A 16,270-nucleotide genomic window follows, 5' to 3' on the forward strand; every position below is an offset into this window, starting at 1 on the left:
TCTTCACTGATGTTTAATGGAGTTTCAGAAGCATAAATCGTCATCTCTTCCTGGATTAAGGTTTCCTTGTAAGTAATGTGTGTTTGTTGCCGTCCACGAAGTAACAATTCCATTGCTTGTACTGGCATGAGTTCTGTCATTCTCAAGGTTGTCCTCCACCAGCCTCACTAGTTTGGAAGACAGTGCTTCAGACACGTGGGCTTTGTCCTGTTCGGATAGGAAATCCAGATGGCGAAATTGTGGGGTCAAGAAATGACACAAAAAGCATTGGCATGACCTCATTACTTGGGTCATTCAGCTGATGTAAACAAAGTCAAACATATAATAAACATAAAATAAACCGCGTTCCACCTTGTTTGTAAGTCCTGTATTAACTTGAGTGGTGCTTTTTCTGTGTTCAGCATTTCTGTTTGTTTCCCATTAAAGCACTTGTTGCCATCTCACTCTTTTTAAAATGTGCAACCAGTCTCCTTGCTGCTGTCACTAACGTATGGACTTGTCATACATCCTCCAAGCTTTTCTGAATGCAGAGATTTATATTGTGCCCTGCACAGCTCACACTTGCCACGCTACCAAAAAGTAACACAGCACACTCTGTTGCTCTTCAAATGCAAATAATTTTACTTGACATGTCTAGTTTGGCCGCTATGGTGTCCCAGGTTTCTTGCTTCTTTAGCATATCCATATAATCTGGACGGGGCGTATTATACAGTTGAGGGCATTTTTGCACCCTGAAAACCAGTCTTTCGTTCGCCATCTCTCACTGTACATAGTGCAGATAACGTCACACACTGTGTTCTGCACTCTGTGTGATTGCACCCATTCAAAACAATAGATTCTATTTTTTTTGCTGTACGGTTTACCGATTTCCGCTACCGCGCCCAGTGTAATCAGACCTTAAGAGCAACTTTGAAGATGTCTTTAAAAAAGTGATACCTACTGCAGGTTCTACAATGCTTGAATGAATGTATTTTTATACCACCTTAAAATGACACACCCCCTACAAGGCACTGTGTTACAGAAGCGGCAAAATCCCCTTTGTGTGGCTTCTTGAATTTTAGTTTTAATACCAAACAATTGGAAGGCACTGTGAAGTTTTATTTTAAGATAAACATTTATTCTACCTTGGAATTGAGATTGAATCCACCCCTGGATTTCTTAAAGCGCCATAAGAAACACAACAAATATAACAAGGAAAAAAAAAGTTACATCTTTAACTGGACCAAACACTAAGCTGTTGTGGTTTTATTTCAGATTGGGGTCTTAAAAAATATACTGTATCTAACTGTATATCATTTGTTTTTTCCAGTGCAATCTAATACAAATCTGATTCACACCTGCTGGCTGGGAGTAATAGAGGCTCCCACCTGGGACTAATGCCAGTCATTTCCCTTTTCAGAAAAGCATCCAGCTGAATGTTGATAAGGTTCTAAGGTAATTAGACACATCCATCTCTGCAGTAGTAATTCTGGGTTAAAGCAGCCCCTGCCATGTGGGCACAGGACCGGATCAGACCAGACCAGCAAATCTAAGATTCACATTTACCTTTGCATACATTTAGATTCTCTCAGTTTTAACTGTTTAGTTTTTCATCTGGTTGTAAAAGGTACGGAAATCCAGAAGTCATAACAGAAAACAGTTCAGCTTAGAAAAACAAATCTCTTCACAAACACGATTTTGAACTGTAAGTAATTCAGAATATGCTTTTCTTTTTTACTTTTAGGATGAGTAAGAGATACACACAAAAAGCAACACAAAGGACACTGCTACTTGTTATCTGCGTGATAACCCTTTGGGGGAAATCAGTAACAGCAGTAAGCCACCATAAAGGTAAGTTATTTCCCTGGGCTTTTCTTTTTCTGCATGTAACTGCATAATATGTGACTTAATGATGCTAAACAATATCAGAATTTGCTTGTATTTGTCTTCTGGCCTGTCTTTGATCATAGCAAGCAGGGCTGTGTGCTCATACAGCTTTGAAAACCAGATCAGACTTGTATCTGTAAAGGTGTAGATTTATAGAAGTGTGTTTGGGTTCTGCGGGGCAATATTTAAACGAAACCGAGAATGCCATATTGTCGAAATATTTCTATAGGTAATGGTCTAAGCAGCGGTAGAGCTTAGCTTTCATGTTTGATTCCTTGCAATACAAAAAAATAATAAATAAATTATTAGTTTAGTATAGCTATACTTAGGGCAGTCGTTGTAAGTAAATACTAGCTCAACAAAATGATAAGGAAACATATCCCATTGATGATAACAGTATTTATGCGGTTTCCTAACTGTAAACATTTTTCTGACCTGTTAGAGATATATTTATTTCATGTTAGATGCAAGAAGCATGTATATAATCCAATGTATTATTTAGTTAGTGTGGCAAAGTGGTTTGCAGTGCGCAGGTGTAGAGGTGATGCAGTGTTCAGTAATAAGAAACAACACAGTTCACAGCTCTTTATTTGTGCTGGATTGCTTGTTTGTATAACACAGGTAAACCACAGGGTTCAGTCCCGAAATAATAATGCTTATAATGACACACACTTTATACACACATGATCACAAGTCCAATAGTGAGTGCTCCTAGTGCATGTGGAGATTTAATAATAATCAGTAACAACAGTAGTGCAGTGTAGTTCAGGTTTGATGCTGGCTTAGCACGACAGCTCCTGGATATTTAGCCATCTAGAATAACAAATAACAACAGTTAAACAGACAGATAAGACAACACTAAACACTCATGGTGCTTTTCCGTTTGTACGTCCTTTACATGTCTTTCCGTAACCATAACAAAGGAATAGATTGCTTTGCCACATCCCTTTATATACCCTCAGTCACGCCCCCTTCGGTAGCGAGTGCAATCACGTATCCTCCAATCCATGACTGACACATCGTCTACAGCATTAAGGCGATGACTTCTGGTATTGTGACTCTACCCCCTTTCTGGTTGGCCGACTTCCAACTGACTCTGGAATGAACTGCCAAACCATCCAGTCCGGGGCACACTGTTCCCGTTATACAGCGCCCTCACAGGTCGGGAGGGAGATTGCTGACTACGATTCATTCGTTCTCTATCGCAGTTAGTTAAACTGTTATCCAGTGGTTTTCAATGTCAGCCCTCAACTAACCCCAATGCTCCTGGCTTTTGTTTTAACCAGGAACTAACAAACATGCATTGTGTTCCAGTGCTCAATGAATAATTACACATTTTCAAAACTCATTTTGTAAGACTATCTTTACTGACACTCAGACTGACATGCTATATTTAATTTGCTGAAGGGCATGAGAAAAATGACTTATGTTTTCTTGTTGTGCCAATCAGTGACAACAAAGTAAAGCTGCATGCAAAGGAATCTGCTGCTTCTAATACTCTTTAAATGACACATTGGATCAGGGAATTAATGTGTTTACCATATTTCTAAAGGACTGATGGCAACTGTTATTATTGTATAAAGCAGCAGCTTTTTTTAGTTTTAAAGACACATTGAAAATGTGTGTTTTTGTGTCCTGTGGCTTACTGTTTGAATGGGAAACAATAATCTCTCTATTCTGTTGTCCCATAACAATATATTTTAGAAACCTAAATCTGGAAGTATTATTTTATGTACATTACAGCATATATATTATGCAATATATATTATACTATAGTATCTATGTTGTGCTATGTATATTAGTCTGTCTATAGTACTCTATCTACTGTACGTTACACTACCTGCATTATTCTACCTGTATTGCCAACGTTTTTTGTACAAATACAAATAAGTTCATTCAGTTCTACTTTGTTCAGAGTTGATCTGCTGTTTATATGAGGCTACTGTATCTATATTAACATTCTTTTTTTTTTTTACAAATATGAATAATATAACCGGTTTATTGACAATGATGCAAATAAAACAGTCTTAATGACAGGGCACCACTAATAATAGAAAATGGGCACAAGCACCTGGTGTTTGTTTTCCTCTCTGAGATATGTAAGCTCAAGAGTCATTAAGATTTTGCTTGTATTGTAACTGCTGCTGATGATAATAATATTTCTAAAATATCTCGGTTTAATACACATGCAGTATGAGTATGATTCTTAAATATGATTTTCCCTAAATCCGTTATTTGTTGAAGGGGGTGGAAGTTGATGCAAACACGAATCCGATAATAGCATTACTTCTCAACTGATAAGCTGAAACTAGTCACATGCTCTAAGAACATCAATTTTTGCTGATATTTCTGAATGGATTTAGTGTTTTATAAAACCTTCTAAACATAAATGGATAGATACAGGGAATCAGAAAATAGCCAATCTGATCTCCGAAGCAATCCTTGACCTCAGTCCAAGTAAATACCTCAGATTTTCTCAAGATATGGAACGGGTCAATAGGCAAAGATATCTCATGACAGTTTTCAGTTGGAAAGGCTTAACATTTAATCCTGTTCTTGGAACCTTCACATATCTGCAACATCAAACACTAGACATTTTTTGGTTTCACTTTGTAATCAAGTTTACAGGTCATCCCCTGGGGGATTTTCTACACACTGTTTGCTGAGATGGGCAAAGCTGTACAATTTTAAAGATTAGGGTACTGATTTAATCATTTCTTATTGCCAAGGTTTACCATTTTTTGTGTATAGAATATAGTCATTACAGAATTATCGAAGTGTAAATGTTTCTGAACCCAGATTGAATGTATGATAAGATTGTCTTTTAGCGTGATGTTTAGGGATGTGAAATTACTGCTGTCTGTTTCTGGTCATCGAACACTCTTATAAAAGAGGCATTGGTCTCAGTGTTTTTTTTCCTGGTTAAAGAATGAACAAATAAATAAAATAAATACAAATTTCAATATGTAAAATGCATTATTAATATTAATATCTATTACAATAAGTATTGTTTCTTCGGATATTTTTTTTCTTTAATATTGTTTTAAAAAGCACTAACATATAGCCTGGATAGCTGAACAAAGCTACGAAACAGGGTTCATACCCATTTATAATGCTGGAAAGGTTTGAAGAATATAAAATTAAAATTACCCAAGATTCCAGTTAGCCCAAATAGATGTAATTTTTCAAAAAATACAGTAGTAAGTATCTAAGTATAGGCCATTGAAACAAGCTGATATGTCAGCTGGATGGGATTGGGTTGGGTAAATAGTACATTATAATAAAGTGCCTGAGAAAGAAATTAAGAATCAGTGCAGAGTCTTAATCTGGCTTGTTTTCAAGCAGTAGCAAGGTTCAGTATTAACCAAGCAGTAACACAGAATTATTACATTATTACCATATTTTTAAAGCATTAAGTCTTAAATTAAGTACAGTTTTTTTAACATTACGAAATAAGAAACTAGCAACTATGATGCTTCACTTTCACTTTTATTGATTTTTATAAAACAGTAGACAACAACAACAAAATAATAATGGAACCTGCTGCTATCTGTTTCACACACCACCGTAAACTGAAGGGCCTATATGATTTTCCAGATGGCCCTGACAGATACGCTTTGACTGACGGTATGAAAGGCCGTACTAAGGTCTAACAAAATTAAAATAGATAATGATTCAGTCAGAATTCATTAAAGGGGGCTGCCTCAGTACAGTGAAATGGATGAGACCCAGAATGAAACTTCTTGAATGAGTCACCTTGAGTTAAGACAGCGTGCAAGTGATCAGCTGCACAAGAGTCTTGGCAAGGAAGGCCAAGTTAGAATTGCTTAGAATCGCCTGTAATTGCTTCAGACATCAGTGTCTAAAAGTGTTTTTTGTCGTTTTTTTTTTTTTTTTTTTTTTAGTGAATGGGAAACCGCTGCCAGATAAAGAACAAAAGAGAGTATTTCTAATGTGAAGGAGTAATTTATTATTTTAGGTATAAAAAAAAATATTCTAGGCAAGGCATGCATGACGAAAGACGATCCAAGACACACTCTAAATTGGCTTCAGTTTTATCTAGCTGCAGGACCAGTCCGAGGCCTGGGAAGACAAAGACATGGATAGTTCCAGGGAAATTCACTTACTAGATTTATTACAGTTTCCAGGATAAAAGAAGTAACAGGTTATATATATATATATATTGGTACCTTCACATATCTGCAACATCAAACACTAGACATTATTTGGTTTCACTTTGTAATCAAGTTTACAGGTCATCCCCTGAGGGATTTTGCTGAGATGGCTCTTTGAGCTATATATATATATATATATATATATATATATATATATATATATATATATATATATATATATATATATATATTTATATTTATAGGCGTTTCCATCCCTGTGTTAAAACATTTAATCAAAACCAATACATGTCTCATGCTAATCAGGGGAATAACATTGAAATGAGTATTTGACGTCGATACTTCTTTTTTCCACAGCTCACCATGTCAAAACGGGAACCTGTGAGGTGGTGGCAATACACAGATGTTGCAACAAGAACAAGATAGAAGAAAGGTCTCAGACAATAAAGTGCTCCTGCTTTCCAGGACAAGTGGCAGGGACGACTCGTGCTGCCCCTTCCTGTGTTGATGGTAGGGGATTTCTTTGTTTAAAGTTGTCTTTTATATAATTGAAAATGTATATATTAAAACCTGCTTGTTTATTTAACCCATGTTATTGTTACCATCTGCTTATTATAACATTGAAATGTCCCAGACAGAATATAATGAGAGTCAATGGGGACACACTCATGATAGTACCAACTGGGTTCTTATCACACACCGGTTAATATCCATCACATTTATCAGATTTCTGCCCAACTAAATATCTCTTTGGGATATACAGTAAAAGCATGGAATAATCGATGTGTAACTTGTCAGGTTGTTGGTGAACGCCTTATAAAGTCAACGTGGCTTATTCTTCCATTCTGCTTATTTACCATTATATTAAATGAGTTTGACTACATGCATGCAGTCTATGGTTCCCAGGCCATTAAGTGCTTTACTGTATGTACCCTCAGTGGCTTATTTGGAAAACCAGCTGTACAGACTAGCTCAGTTGTTGCCTAGGGAGAACACTCTTTGGAGACAGCAAATCTTGAAGTGCAAGCAATATCTCCCACAAGTCTTTAAAAGGCAATTGCCCTGACATGCCGAGTCATACCTATGGGTGAGGTCAGGTCCTATTTGAGTCTCTCACATACATTAAACGGTGGCTTTCTTGTTTATTTAACACATAATGTGTCATTCAAGATTAGCAATACCAAATTCGATTTGATTATTGCTCCATGTGTGTTGCTACTGCGAGAACACCCTAAGGTAAGTTTATATCGTGACTACAGCTGTTTTGAGCAATTTTTAAATAAACTTTGTAACCAAAAACATGACATATTTTTTATTGTTTGGATTTTATTTAAACAGAGGCATTTTTTTAAACGTAACTGTTAACCATGATTTCAGAGTTTCAGAGTTCTTGATAAGGTCTTGATACAAAGCTCTTAAGTTCTAGTTAGCTGCCATAGATATATTAAACATAGGCTAGATCAGCTAAAGTATCATTACCAAAGAAGGACAGCAGCATCTCATGATCTGCCACTTTGGATCAGGTTTTGTTTTGCTGGTAATACACAGCTGTGCACTAGATGGTGCTGCAGCTTTTTTTAAATAACACGTTGGCTGATAAAAAAAAACTAATGATTTTAGCAATGTATTCTTTAATCTAACAGTGGCCACATTGAAACCTATACCCCTAAGATACCCCATAGACTTGTACTTAGACAATAAATGCAGGAGCTTTTTACTCCACTGTGATATTTCACCCTCTTAAGAGGCATCATTGCATTGTTAATCAGCTTCAATTCAGCCTGCACTACAATTATAGCTTGTTTGTTTCAGTCAGTGTCTGACACATTTTGACGTCACTGTATTGGACATGACCCTCACCCGTACTCGTCAGTTTGGTTATCGCTTGGCCTTGGTGTAACACTCATGGTAAACAGACCTGTTCTTTAAAAGGTTATGGTAAACTAAACAAGATTTTGAGCTACTTTAATAAAAGAAGTAACATATTTTTAATAGGGTCTATTTGTGGTAGATATGTGAAGAAATATTGCACAGGTCCTTTTTTTCCTCTAAAGATCAAGAGGTGAGCTGATCCAATTGACTTTTCTCTCATTAATACAAACCCTTAGAATTTAACAGAAACAATGACTTGTTCTCAAGGTGAAAGATGCTGAATGGAAGTCAACAATTAGATGTTATCCTGAAAATTAAACCTAAAATTGAAAATAATTGCTACTGCCACGGTTTTATTTGGAGGTGGGTTGGTGTCTGTGATGTATATAAAACTAAAGCAGGCTTCATCTCAGAAGGGATTCCTGTATGCTCTTTGCAGATAGCCTTGAATATGTGCCAAAGTATTCATTATTAATATTAATAATTTTTAGTGCTACATTTCATTCCGGCAAGTGGTAAATTAGGCACTAGAATTGTTTCGGTTTTGACCTTGTGGCTCCACTCAACTCCAGCCAGCTGCTCCACACATTTGACTGTATTATTTCAAAACTTAAGAATCCAAATTTTACTTTAGCAGATTTTTTATTTGATGCTGATTTCTCAAATGTTGTTAAGAAGGTAACTGTAAAAATAAATGTAGGTCTTCAAGACTAAGAATCTGTGCCAAACACATACTTATACTATTGGTCCATTCAAAATGGGAACCTAGATATTTAGCCTTGAAAGCTCAGAGTTTGACCTTCATGTTGGGCTAATAACAGGAATGAAGATCTTCATTTGTACAATATCAAATGAAATATGAATTAAAGAGTAAGAAGCTCAATATTTAAGAAAGGCATGTTTACATTTTATATTTTCAAGGATTGTAGAGGTGTTTTTCAATACTGGATTAAGCTAAGAGTACTAACTGGAAACCCTGCTGAGAGAAAACACAAGCTGAGAAGGATAAAGTAAACTAAATGCTGTAGAAATTGTGATTCGTGATTCATTCATCATCTATAGTAATTGTATGCATAATGATTTATATAATCTATGATGTAATTGTTTTTGATTATCCTTTAATATGATGTTGACATTTTAATAATGTATGTACAAGATTACTTCAGTCATCTTCAACTGAGTATCTGTTTGACAGCTTTAAGGGTTGCAGTTATTACAAATATTGAACATACAGAACCATTTATATTCCAGAAATTCAACTGAAATTTGCAACTTGGAAGAAAATATACACTCAGCATCTCCACTGTATAAACTTATTTTGAACCAATGGATTAAAGATGACAGATTTTAATGTTGTTGACTAATTAGATCGATCTGAAATAGTAGACTGGCTTTGGCACATTTTATTAGTAGTATGACACGCCTTGATAATGCTTTGTCAACAACCTGCAATTTCTGCATGCTGAGAGCATAACAATGATTTTGATGTCCAAAGTTATATAAATGATATATTGACTTTGTTTTTCCATATTCTCTAGCCTCAATTGTGGAGCAGAAATGGTGGTGTCAAATGCATCCATGCATGGATGGAGAGGAATGTAAAGTCCTCCCAGATCTCAAAGGCTGGAGCTGTGCTTCGGGAAATAAAGTAAAAACAACTAAGGTATGTTCACCCTGAAATGTAGTCCCTTTTAAGAACTTACTGTTAAATTCCACATACAACGTTGGACTATACATTTTGAGAAACTATATAAAAAGTGATAAATATAAAACTTGTAGGTCACATTTTCAAACAACAACATCAAATGTTGACCCATTGTTTACCAGATAAATCCACATGTCTACCATAAAACAAGCTTTATTGAATTTGATTCATCAGTCAGTGACACGGCTGAAAATGTAACCCATCTTTATGAGAGGAATTCTATAACTTAAAAAAAATAAAAAATAAAAAAATAAATAAGTTCCTTATGACAAACAAAGGGTAACTGGATCTTGCCTATGACAATCAACAATAGTTAAACTATAATTCAGGTTTTGTTCAGTTCAGGTACAATATAAGACCATTGGATTAGTCCTGGTCTTTATTTTAATGAAGATCCCAGATGAAGAGGAAAATGGGTTTTGATCATGCCAAATCATGACATCATCAAATCAGACACTCAGAAATCAGCTATTCTATGTTCCCTGGTGTACAGTAATTATCAAAAACATGCTTACAGTGGCAATCATCTCTCCTGTCATACAAATTGACAGATTTTATAGTGATATGGTAGCTTAATGTCTGACATCACTTTTTTGAAAGGCTTGCTGCTAAGTATTAGTTGCCAAGGACCGTTAAATAGAATTGTAGATTTCTTCTATTAGAATATCTTGCATATCATATTCTGAGTTCTTTTTTTGTGTTTATTTTCAACAACATGCAGAGGATCTGATTTTTAGATTTGGATTGGAGTTCTAGTCAATGAAATTGCTTGGGAATTTTGAGTGCTTGGGAAAAGCAAATCCGAAAGGGAGTTCAGGTTTATGCTTAGCCCAACTAGGATAGTATCTGTCAACCTTTTTATGAAATTCTAATCAGTGTAGATGCAGTATCTAGATTTACACATTACTATGTACTTTTCATACAAATTCTAGAATTATCCATCATCTATAACTATAAAACACAAAATCAAAATATACTCTAAGTAAAAAATATATTAAAAGTTTTTTTTTATCAAGTCTTAATATAGAAATAGCGGCACTGATTGAGGACACTGTTGTGTCTTATTGACAGGGTGAAAAATGTCCTGATAAACACTACACTGTCCAAAAACAGTGATGTTTTTATATTATTATTATTATTATTATTATTATTATTATTATTATTATTATTATTATTATTATTATTATTAACCTGTTTAAAATACACAGAGGGGGAAACATTACCCCGTGACTGCTTATTTTAACAGACATTAATGATTATTCAAAAAGAAAATACAAAAAGTAGGAGAAAGTAAACTTGGAGAAACTAGGCGTGAAAGTACAGATAAGACAAGTAAGAATGATGATGTGTGGTACTGCTTTTTATTGTACCTCTATAAAGGCTAGGATATTACCTTTGAGAAGTACTGGAATAGCCAATGAAAATGTACCAGTGGTGTTGGGAGGGGGAGCTGTACTTGTTGGGTTTCACAGGCAGTCATAAATCAATAGGATATCTTTCTGACATGCCACTTAACCTTCAGCAAAGCATGTAAGCTTAGAACTGCAGACAGTATGAAGATAAAAATGGAAATTTACTCACAAACAAAAGAATGATAATTCTCCAAAACCTTAACCTCTCAGTTAGTTGCTCTTTTTTTCTACAGAAAGGGAGATACTGTATATAAAACAACACATTAGAAAGAAGTAACTTTTTCAGTTGATGAATGAGACCAGTTATTTTACATTGAACCCATTTAATATGTTTCATCTCAGCCTCAGTTTCCCAAATGAAAACACAAGTATTCCAATTGCAATGGATCAGGTATGCAATGGATCACTTGTGTTTGTACTTATTTAATATGTTTCTTTGATTTTGTTTGATGCAGTTCAATGAAGTTGGAGCTGAATGAAACCTGCATTGCAAATGAGTTTTATTGGAACCTGTGCATACAATCAAGAGTTTATTTAGAAAAGAAAAAAAAAAAGCTCATCAGAATCAAATCTGATTTGTGCAGCAAGTGTGACGGGAGTAATATGAACACTACAAGACAATAAATTGTGTTGTAGCACAACAATTACGCAACACAATGATTATAAAAAAAGCTGTGTTTTAAATTTTTTAAATACCGAATGTCAGCTAAATTCTGTGAAGAAGTGATAAATATTTATATTCAAAACAGTAAACAGCACTATTTCCATTCAGACTCTAGATCCAAAAGGATACTCATGAATACTTAATGAATACTTAGCTTGACCGGAGGGTCGTGGATTCAATCCCAGGTGGGGGACACTTCTGCTGTACCCTTGAGCAAGGTACTTTACCTAGATTGCTCCAGTAAAAACCCAACTGTATAAATGGGTAATTGTATTTAAAAATAATGTGTAAAAAATAATGTAATTGTATGTAAAAATAATGTGATATCTTGTAACAATTGTAAGTCGCCCTGGATAAGGGCGTCTGCTAAGAAATAAATAATAATAATGAAGATGAAACGTATTTGCTAAACTCACTATTTTACTAATTAACTACTAATGTTGCATGTAAAGGGGTCCCAACAAGAACAGGCTGGAAACTAGATCCCGAAATACAGAGACCCCCCCCCCCACCCCCCAGGATCTTTACCATATAGAGATATTCAGCTCCTATATGTATTTATTTGAACTGAAAATGTTAATACTGGTATTTTCTATTTCTTTATAGGTAGCTCGATAGTTCAAGATCTGAATGGCAATCAGCATCCTGAGATTTTGAACTCGCTCCTAACCTGCTGCGGTTCCTCGGGAGCTGTGGGGGTTTTTTTGTACATAAAAATGGGTTTTCATAACTTTGTCGTTTTAATGAAGAAATATGCCTACATTTGGAATACAGAAGAATAGCACAAGGAAAACAAGGACAGCTAGAGGAGATTTTCATTTATGAAGACCTGCAGTGGAGTAAACAGCAAGCAGATCTTCTCTTTAAAAAATAACTAGGAGGTAATAAGTAGGAGGTGAACATATGTGCTCTTTTGCAACCGAACATGCTGTTATGAAACAGTCATCTCTGCCACGTGCTGGAATACCGAGGATAATGTTATTAAAAAATGAAATAATGTTCTTTGCCACAGTAAAAGGTGAACAGGTTTATTTGCTTTTAAATGCGTTTTTCAATACCGTGGGATTGTCTTTGTTATATGAAGACGATAATGTTGAGTAGTGATAACTGTTGACAGTCTATGCCTAAATATATGTAAATTATATACAAAATATTCACAAGTCTTGGACTACCTAATAATGCCTTAAGTAAGGTAGTCCCAGATTAGTGCTAAACAGGATCTGTGAAATCACCTGTGAGTTTTTAAATGGTCTTTTCATCTCTTATCAGTTCCATACCTTGTAAATCGTGTGCAATGCTGGTCCATTTCTAGTAAATTAGGTTAAAAATAGAGATGCCAACTTCTAGTAAACAGCAACGAACAGCACTGACATTTCTAGGACGCATTTATGTTTCTGAACCTAAACTATTTAGTGTTTAGTGATGGTATAACTTTTGGCATTTTAAGAAGGACGTTAAAAAACATTTTAGTTTAAAAATAAAATCACAGAACTCAAGTCATATTGAATACTAAATAAAAAGGAAACACCAAATTAATACTGTACATGAAACCAATTAACCCTCCTATAAACCCAATGTAACATTATTTCAAACACATATTCCTGGCAGAAGCTAAAACAAGACAGGGTAATCATTCAAAAGGATTCTGTTTGTTTTGCAGAACCATTTTGTTTTTCCAATAAATGTATTTCATGCAGGCTTCAGATACTTGAAGTGAAGTCAATAAGACAGGAAAGACTTCAGTGTGACAGGCCTAATTCTACTCAGTTGCCCATTCAATTACATTGTGGAAATTCCAGCAACACAGTTTCAAACTTGGGTGTAAAACACTACTTTAAATATCTGTGACTAATAATTCTGACATGATACATAATTTCTTTAACACATCATAGTTAAAGAAAACTTTATTATAGTGTTATTTGGTCTGGCAAGGATCTGCAGGAATATGTTTGCATTTATGAGATCCCTCTAATCTATTATTTTAGCACCAGGCTCTGATTATAAACTGCTGATGTTAGTTGAAGTTTATGTCCCCTAATATATACATATCGCAGGCTTTTGTTACTTCTTCTGCCAGATGTGCTGCAGTGATAGTACATACTATTTTTTAAAAACCCAGCACTGTCATCAAAATGTATTTGTACTCATTGTGAACCCAATAAACCACAATCAAGACGTTTGCTAGTGTACCTTTTTAGTTTAGAGTATATCTGACATCAAAAGCACTCGCACCAACGTTGAAGGAAACATGTCCAGGGCTGAACAAAATTATCCAGATGTATCTCAACTACTGTAGTTTTTAAATGATTGGAATATCAAATTATTCAACTTTTATTTAATTAATTTTACTGAACGATGATGAGGAAGGCACTTGGAAAAGAGTTGAAGGCTAATCGCTGGACTCATTTGTTGCAGTACGTATATGGAAAGTTAACTTAACACTTCAACTTTTTTTAAACCTAGGCTGTCATGTTTAAAGCTTAAAGTATGCATATAATTCTAAATCATGCTTTTGGAATATTTTTGTTTCAATAATAAAAAAAAATAAAAAAATAAAAATCTCTTTGTCTAAAAACAAAATGTAACTGCAATGTAATATAATGTATTTAAACATACAATCGTCCCATCTATTGGAAAAAAATGTATTATTTACAGTAAGTTAATGTTGTCCAAAGAGGTGAATAAAATTGTGATACAAAAGAAAGAAAAACAACATATGTCTTCAACATTATTTAATGTATGACATGTGCTTTATTTTATCTGTTGTGTTGGTGGGGGGGGGGGAACAGACACAATATTATTTAATTCCAGCTACAAATGTAAATGTGCTGTCAAAAACAGGACTCCAAAGGTCTGAATAATAAATGCAAGGAGATATTTGCATACATATTAAAAAAAAAAAAAGAAAATACTCTTGGGTCACCACCCCCTCCAAATTACATCAAGTATTACCTGTGCAGTCTGCGAACTGAGAAATGAGTTCGATTTCAGAACAAAATCAACAGAAGAGAACAGTGCAAAGTACTACCCAGCCCATTATTGTATAAAGGCTGAATTGCCTACCTCCAGACGTGAAGACGGGCAAGATGCAGATAGTGAACATATGGCAAGAAAGAGGCTTTATTTAGATTCAGTTGTTCTCAGAAACAATATGGTTTTAATAAAGTGTATGGGTATCTTTGGCCCACGATCTTCTCTTTAAAGAGCCCAGTGCTGTTTAACACTGTTGACCCATTCAATACTTTTATTACTGCACTTTTATTGTGCAGAAACTAGAAATCTCAGTATTATTGCTCAATATTATGGCATTATCGACTTCTGCAAAGCGGCCTGTACAACCTCCCCCGGAAAAGAGATGGAGTGATGATTGACTTATAATCAAACAAACAATATTTCTTAAATACATTTTACCCTGAGGTTTTTTAGCAAATGTAGGTGTTTTTGGGGTACTACAGCCCCATTGAATAACAATTACCATATGGTTACAAAGGTGTTGAAGGCTGTCTAGATCTGGTGGTGTGATATAAAGTAAGGTTTTTTTTTTGTTTTTTTTTTTTTTTAAAACATCCCCAAATTGTTCTCTTTCTTTATAGAAGAAAAATATTTTCCATTCCTAAACATGTTATATTTATTATAAGTTTACCATGGTCAATTTGACTTGGTCATTTTGCAGTCTACTATGGTTGAAGCTTAGAAAAAACTAAGTAGACAAATAGTATAATTTTATATCTAAGTGTTTAGAAGTTCTGAATGATTTTTCTGTGCTTACTACCTATAGTGTTACAATGTTTTAGCATATGAGTACATTATCTACGTTTACTTAAAATTAAGTATTACACTTTGCTATGATTTTTAGCTAGGTTTCAGTATACCACAGTTGATTTTTTATAAGGCATTTTGACTGGCAAGTGACAGGTTAAAATCCATTACTTATGTCATGGTAACCAAAAAGCACAGATCATTTACATTTTCTCTTTGAAGTCAATCTGGAGTCAGTTCACTGAAATCGATGCAAAATAATTAGAAGAAAGTACTGGAGGCATATCATTAATAAAAATAAGAAAAATAAGTGAACCAAGTACAAAAGCCTTCGGGAACTGGTCGAAAAAGCAAAAGTAGGTGAAGTGTTACAATGATTTGGTGTAACATGAAATGTGTATGAAAGATGAGAATGAAACTTCCCTGCTGAATTACAATGACAATCAGCAGCATTGAGCTTATCAAGCGACATCGTCTTGGGAAGAGGGGTCTCAGCTTTACAGCTATTGCTGTGTAAAATGAAAGGTCTATTGAGGACTGCCTAGACTTGGGTTTTATATAGTGGTGCAGCTAAGCCTGCTAAATAAACGTACAATACCGTGCCTCTGTATTTGTAGGCCATCCATCAACATATCAATAGCATTGAATTCAGTTAGTATACTTGATTCAGCCAGTAATTCATTTTTTATTAATTACTTTTCTTAATTTAGTGCTTCATTGATAAATGAGGTCTCTTGTTTCTTTTTTTGTGCCAGTTATTTTACCCCTGATTTTCTCCCCAATTTGGAATGTCCAATTCTTTCTTCCTCACCGCAGCAATTCTGCACACAGCTCAGGAGATCCGATGGCTCACTGGGCA

The 16,270-nt window shown here is 34.8% G+C and overlaps 1 protein-coding gene across 4 annotated transcripts in view; it reads left to right on the top strand.

The window, feature by feature from the left end:
- The window catches only part of LOC117419581 (chemokine-like protein TAFA-2), a 43,901-nt gene extending 29,547 nt beyond the window's left edge, over positions 1-14,354 (top strand). For 2 of the 4 annotated variants that reach the window (XM_034032455.3, XM_034032454.3), the window contains 5 exons: positions 1,310-1,434; positions 1,724-1,830; positions 6,357-6,509; positions 9,410-9,534; positions 12,259-14,354. In XM_034032455.3, coding sequence (XP_033888346.3) covers positions 1,725-1,830; positions 6,357-6,509; positions 9,410-9,534; positions 12,259-12,270 — 396 coding nt within the window. In that variant the 5' untranslated portion in view covers positions 1,310-1,434; position 1,724 and the 3' untranslated portion in view covers positions 12,271-14,354. The remainder of the gene's footprint in view (positions 1-1,309; positions 1,435-1,723; positions 1,831-6,356; positions 6,510-9,409; positions 9,535-12,258) is intronic. The other 2 variants (XM_034032456.3, XM_034032457.3) reach the window with 1 other exon arrangement.
- The last annotated feature ends 1,916 nt before the right edge of the window (positions 14,355-16,270 follow it).

The sequence above is a fragment of the Acipenser ruthenus genome, chromosome 14 (genome assembly GCF_902713425.1).
Source record: "Acipenser ruthenus chromosome 14, fAciRut3.2 maternal haplotype, whole genome shotgun sequence".
Lineage (NCBI taxonomy): Eukaryota > Metazoa > Chordata > Actinopteri > Acipenseriformes > Acipenseridae > Acipenser > Acipenser ruthenus.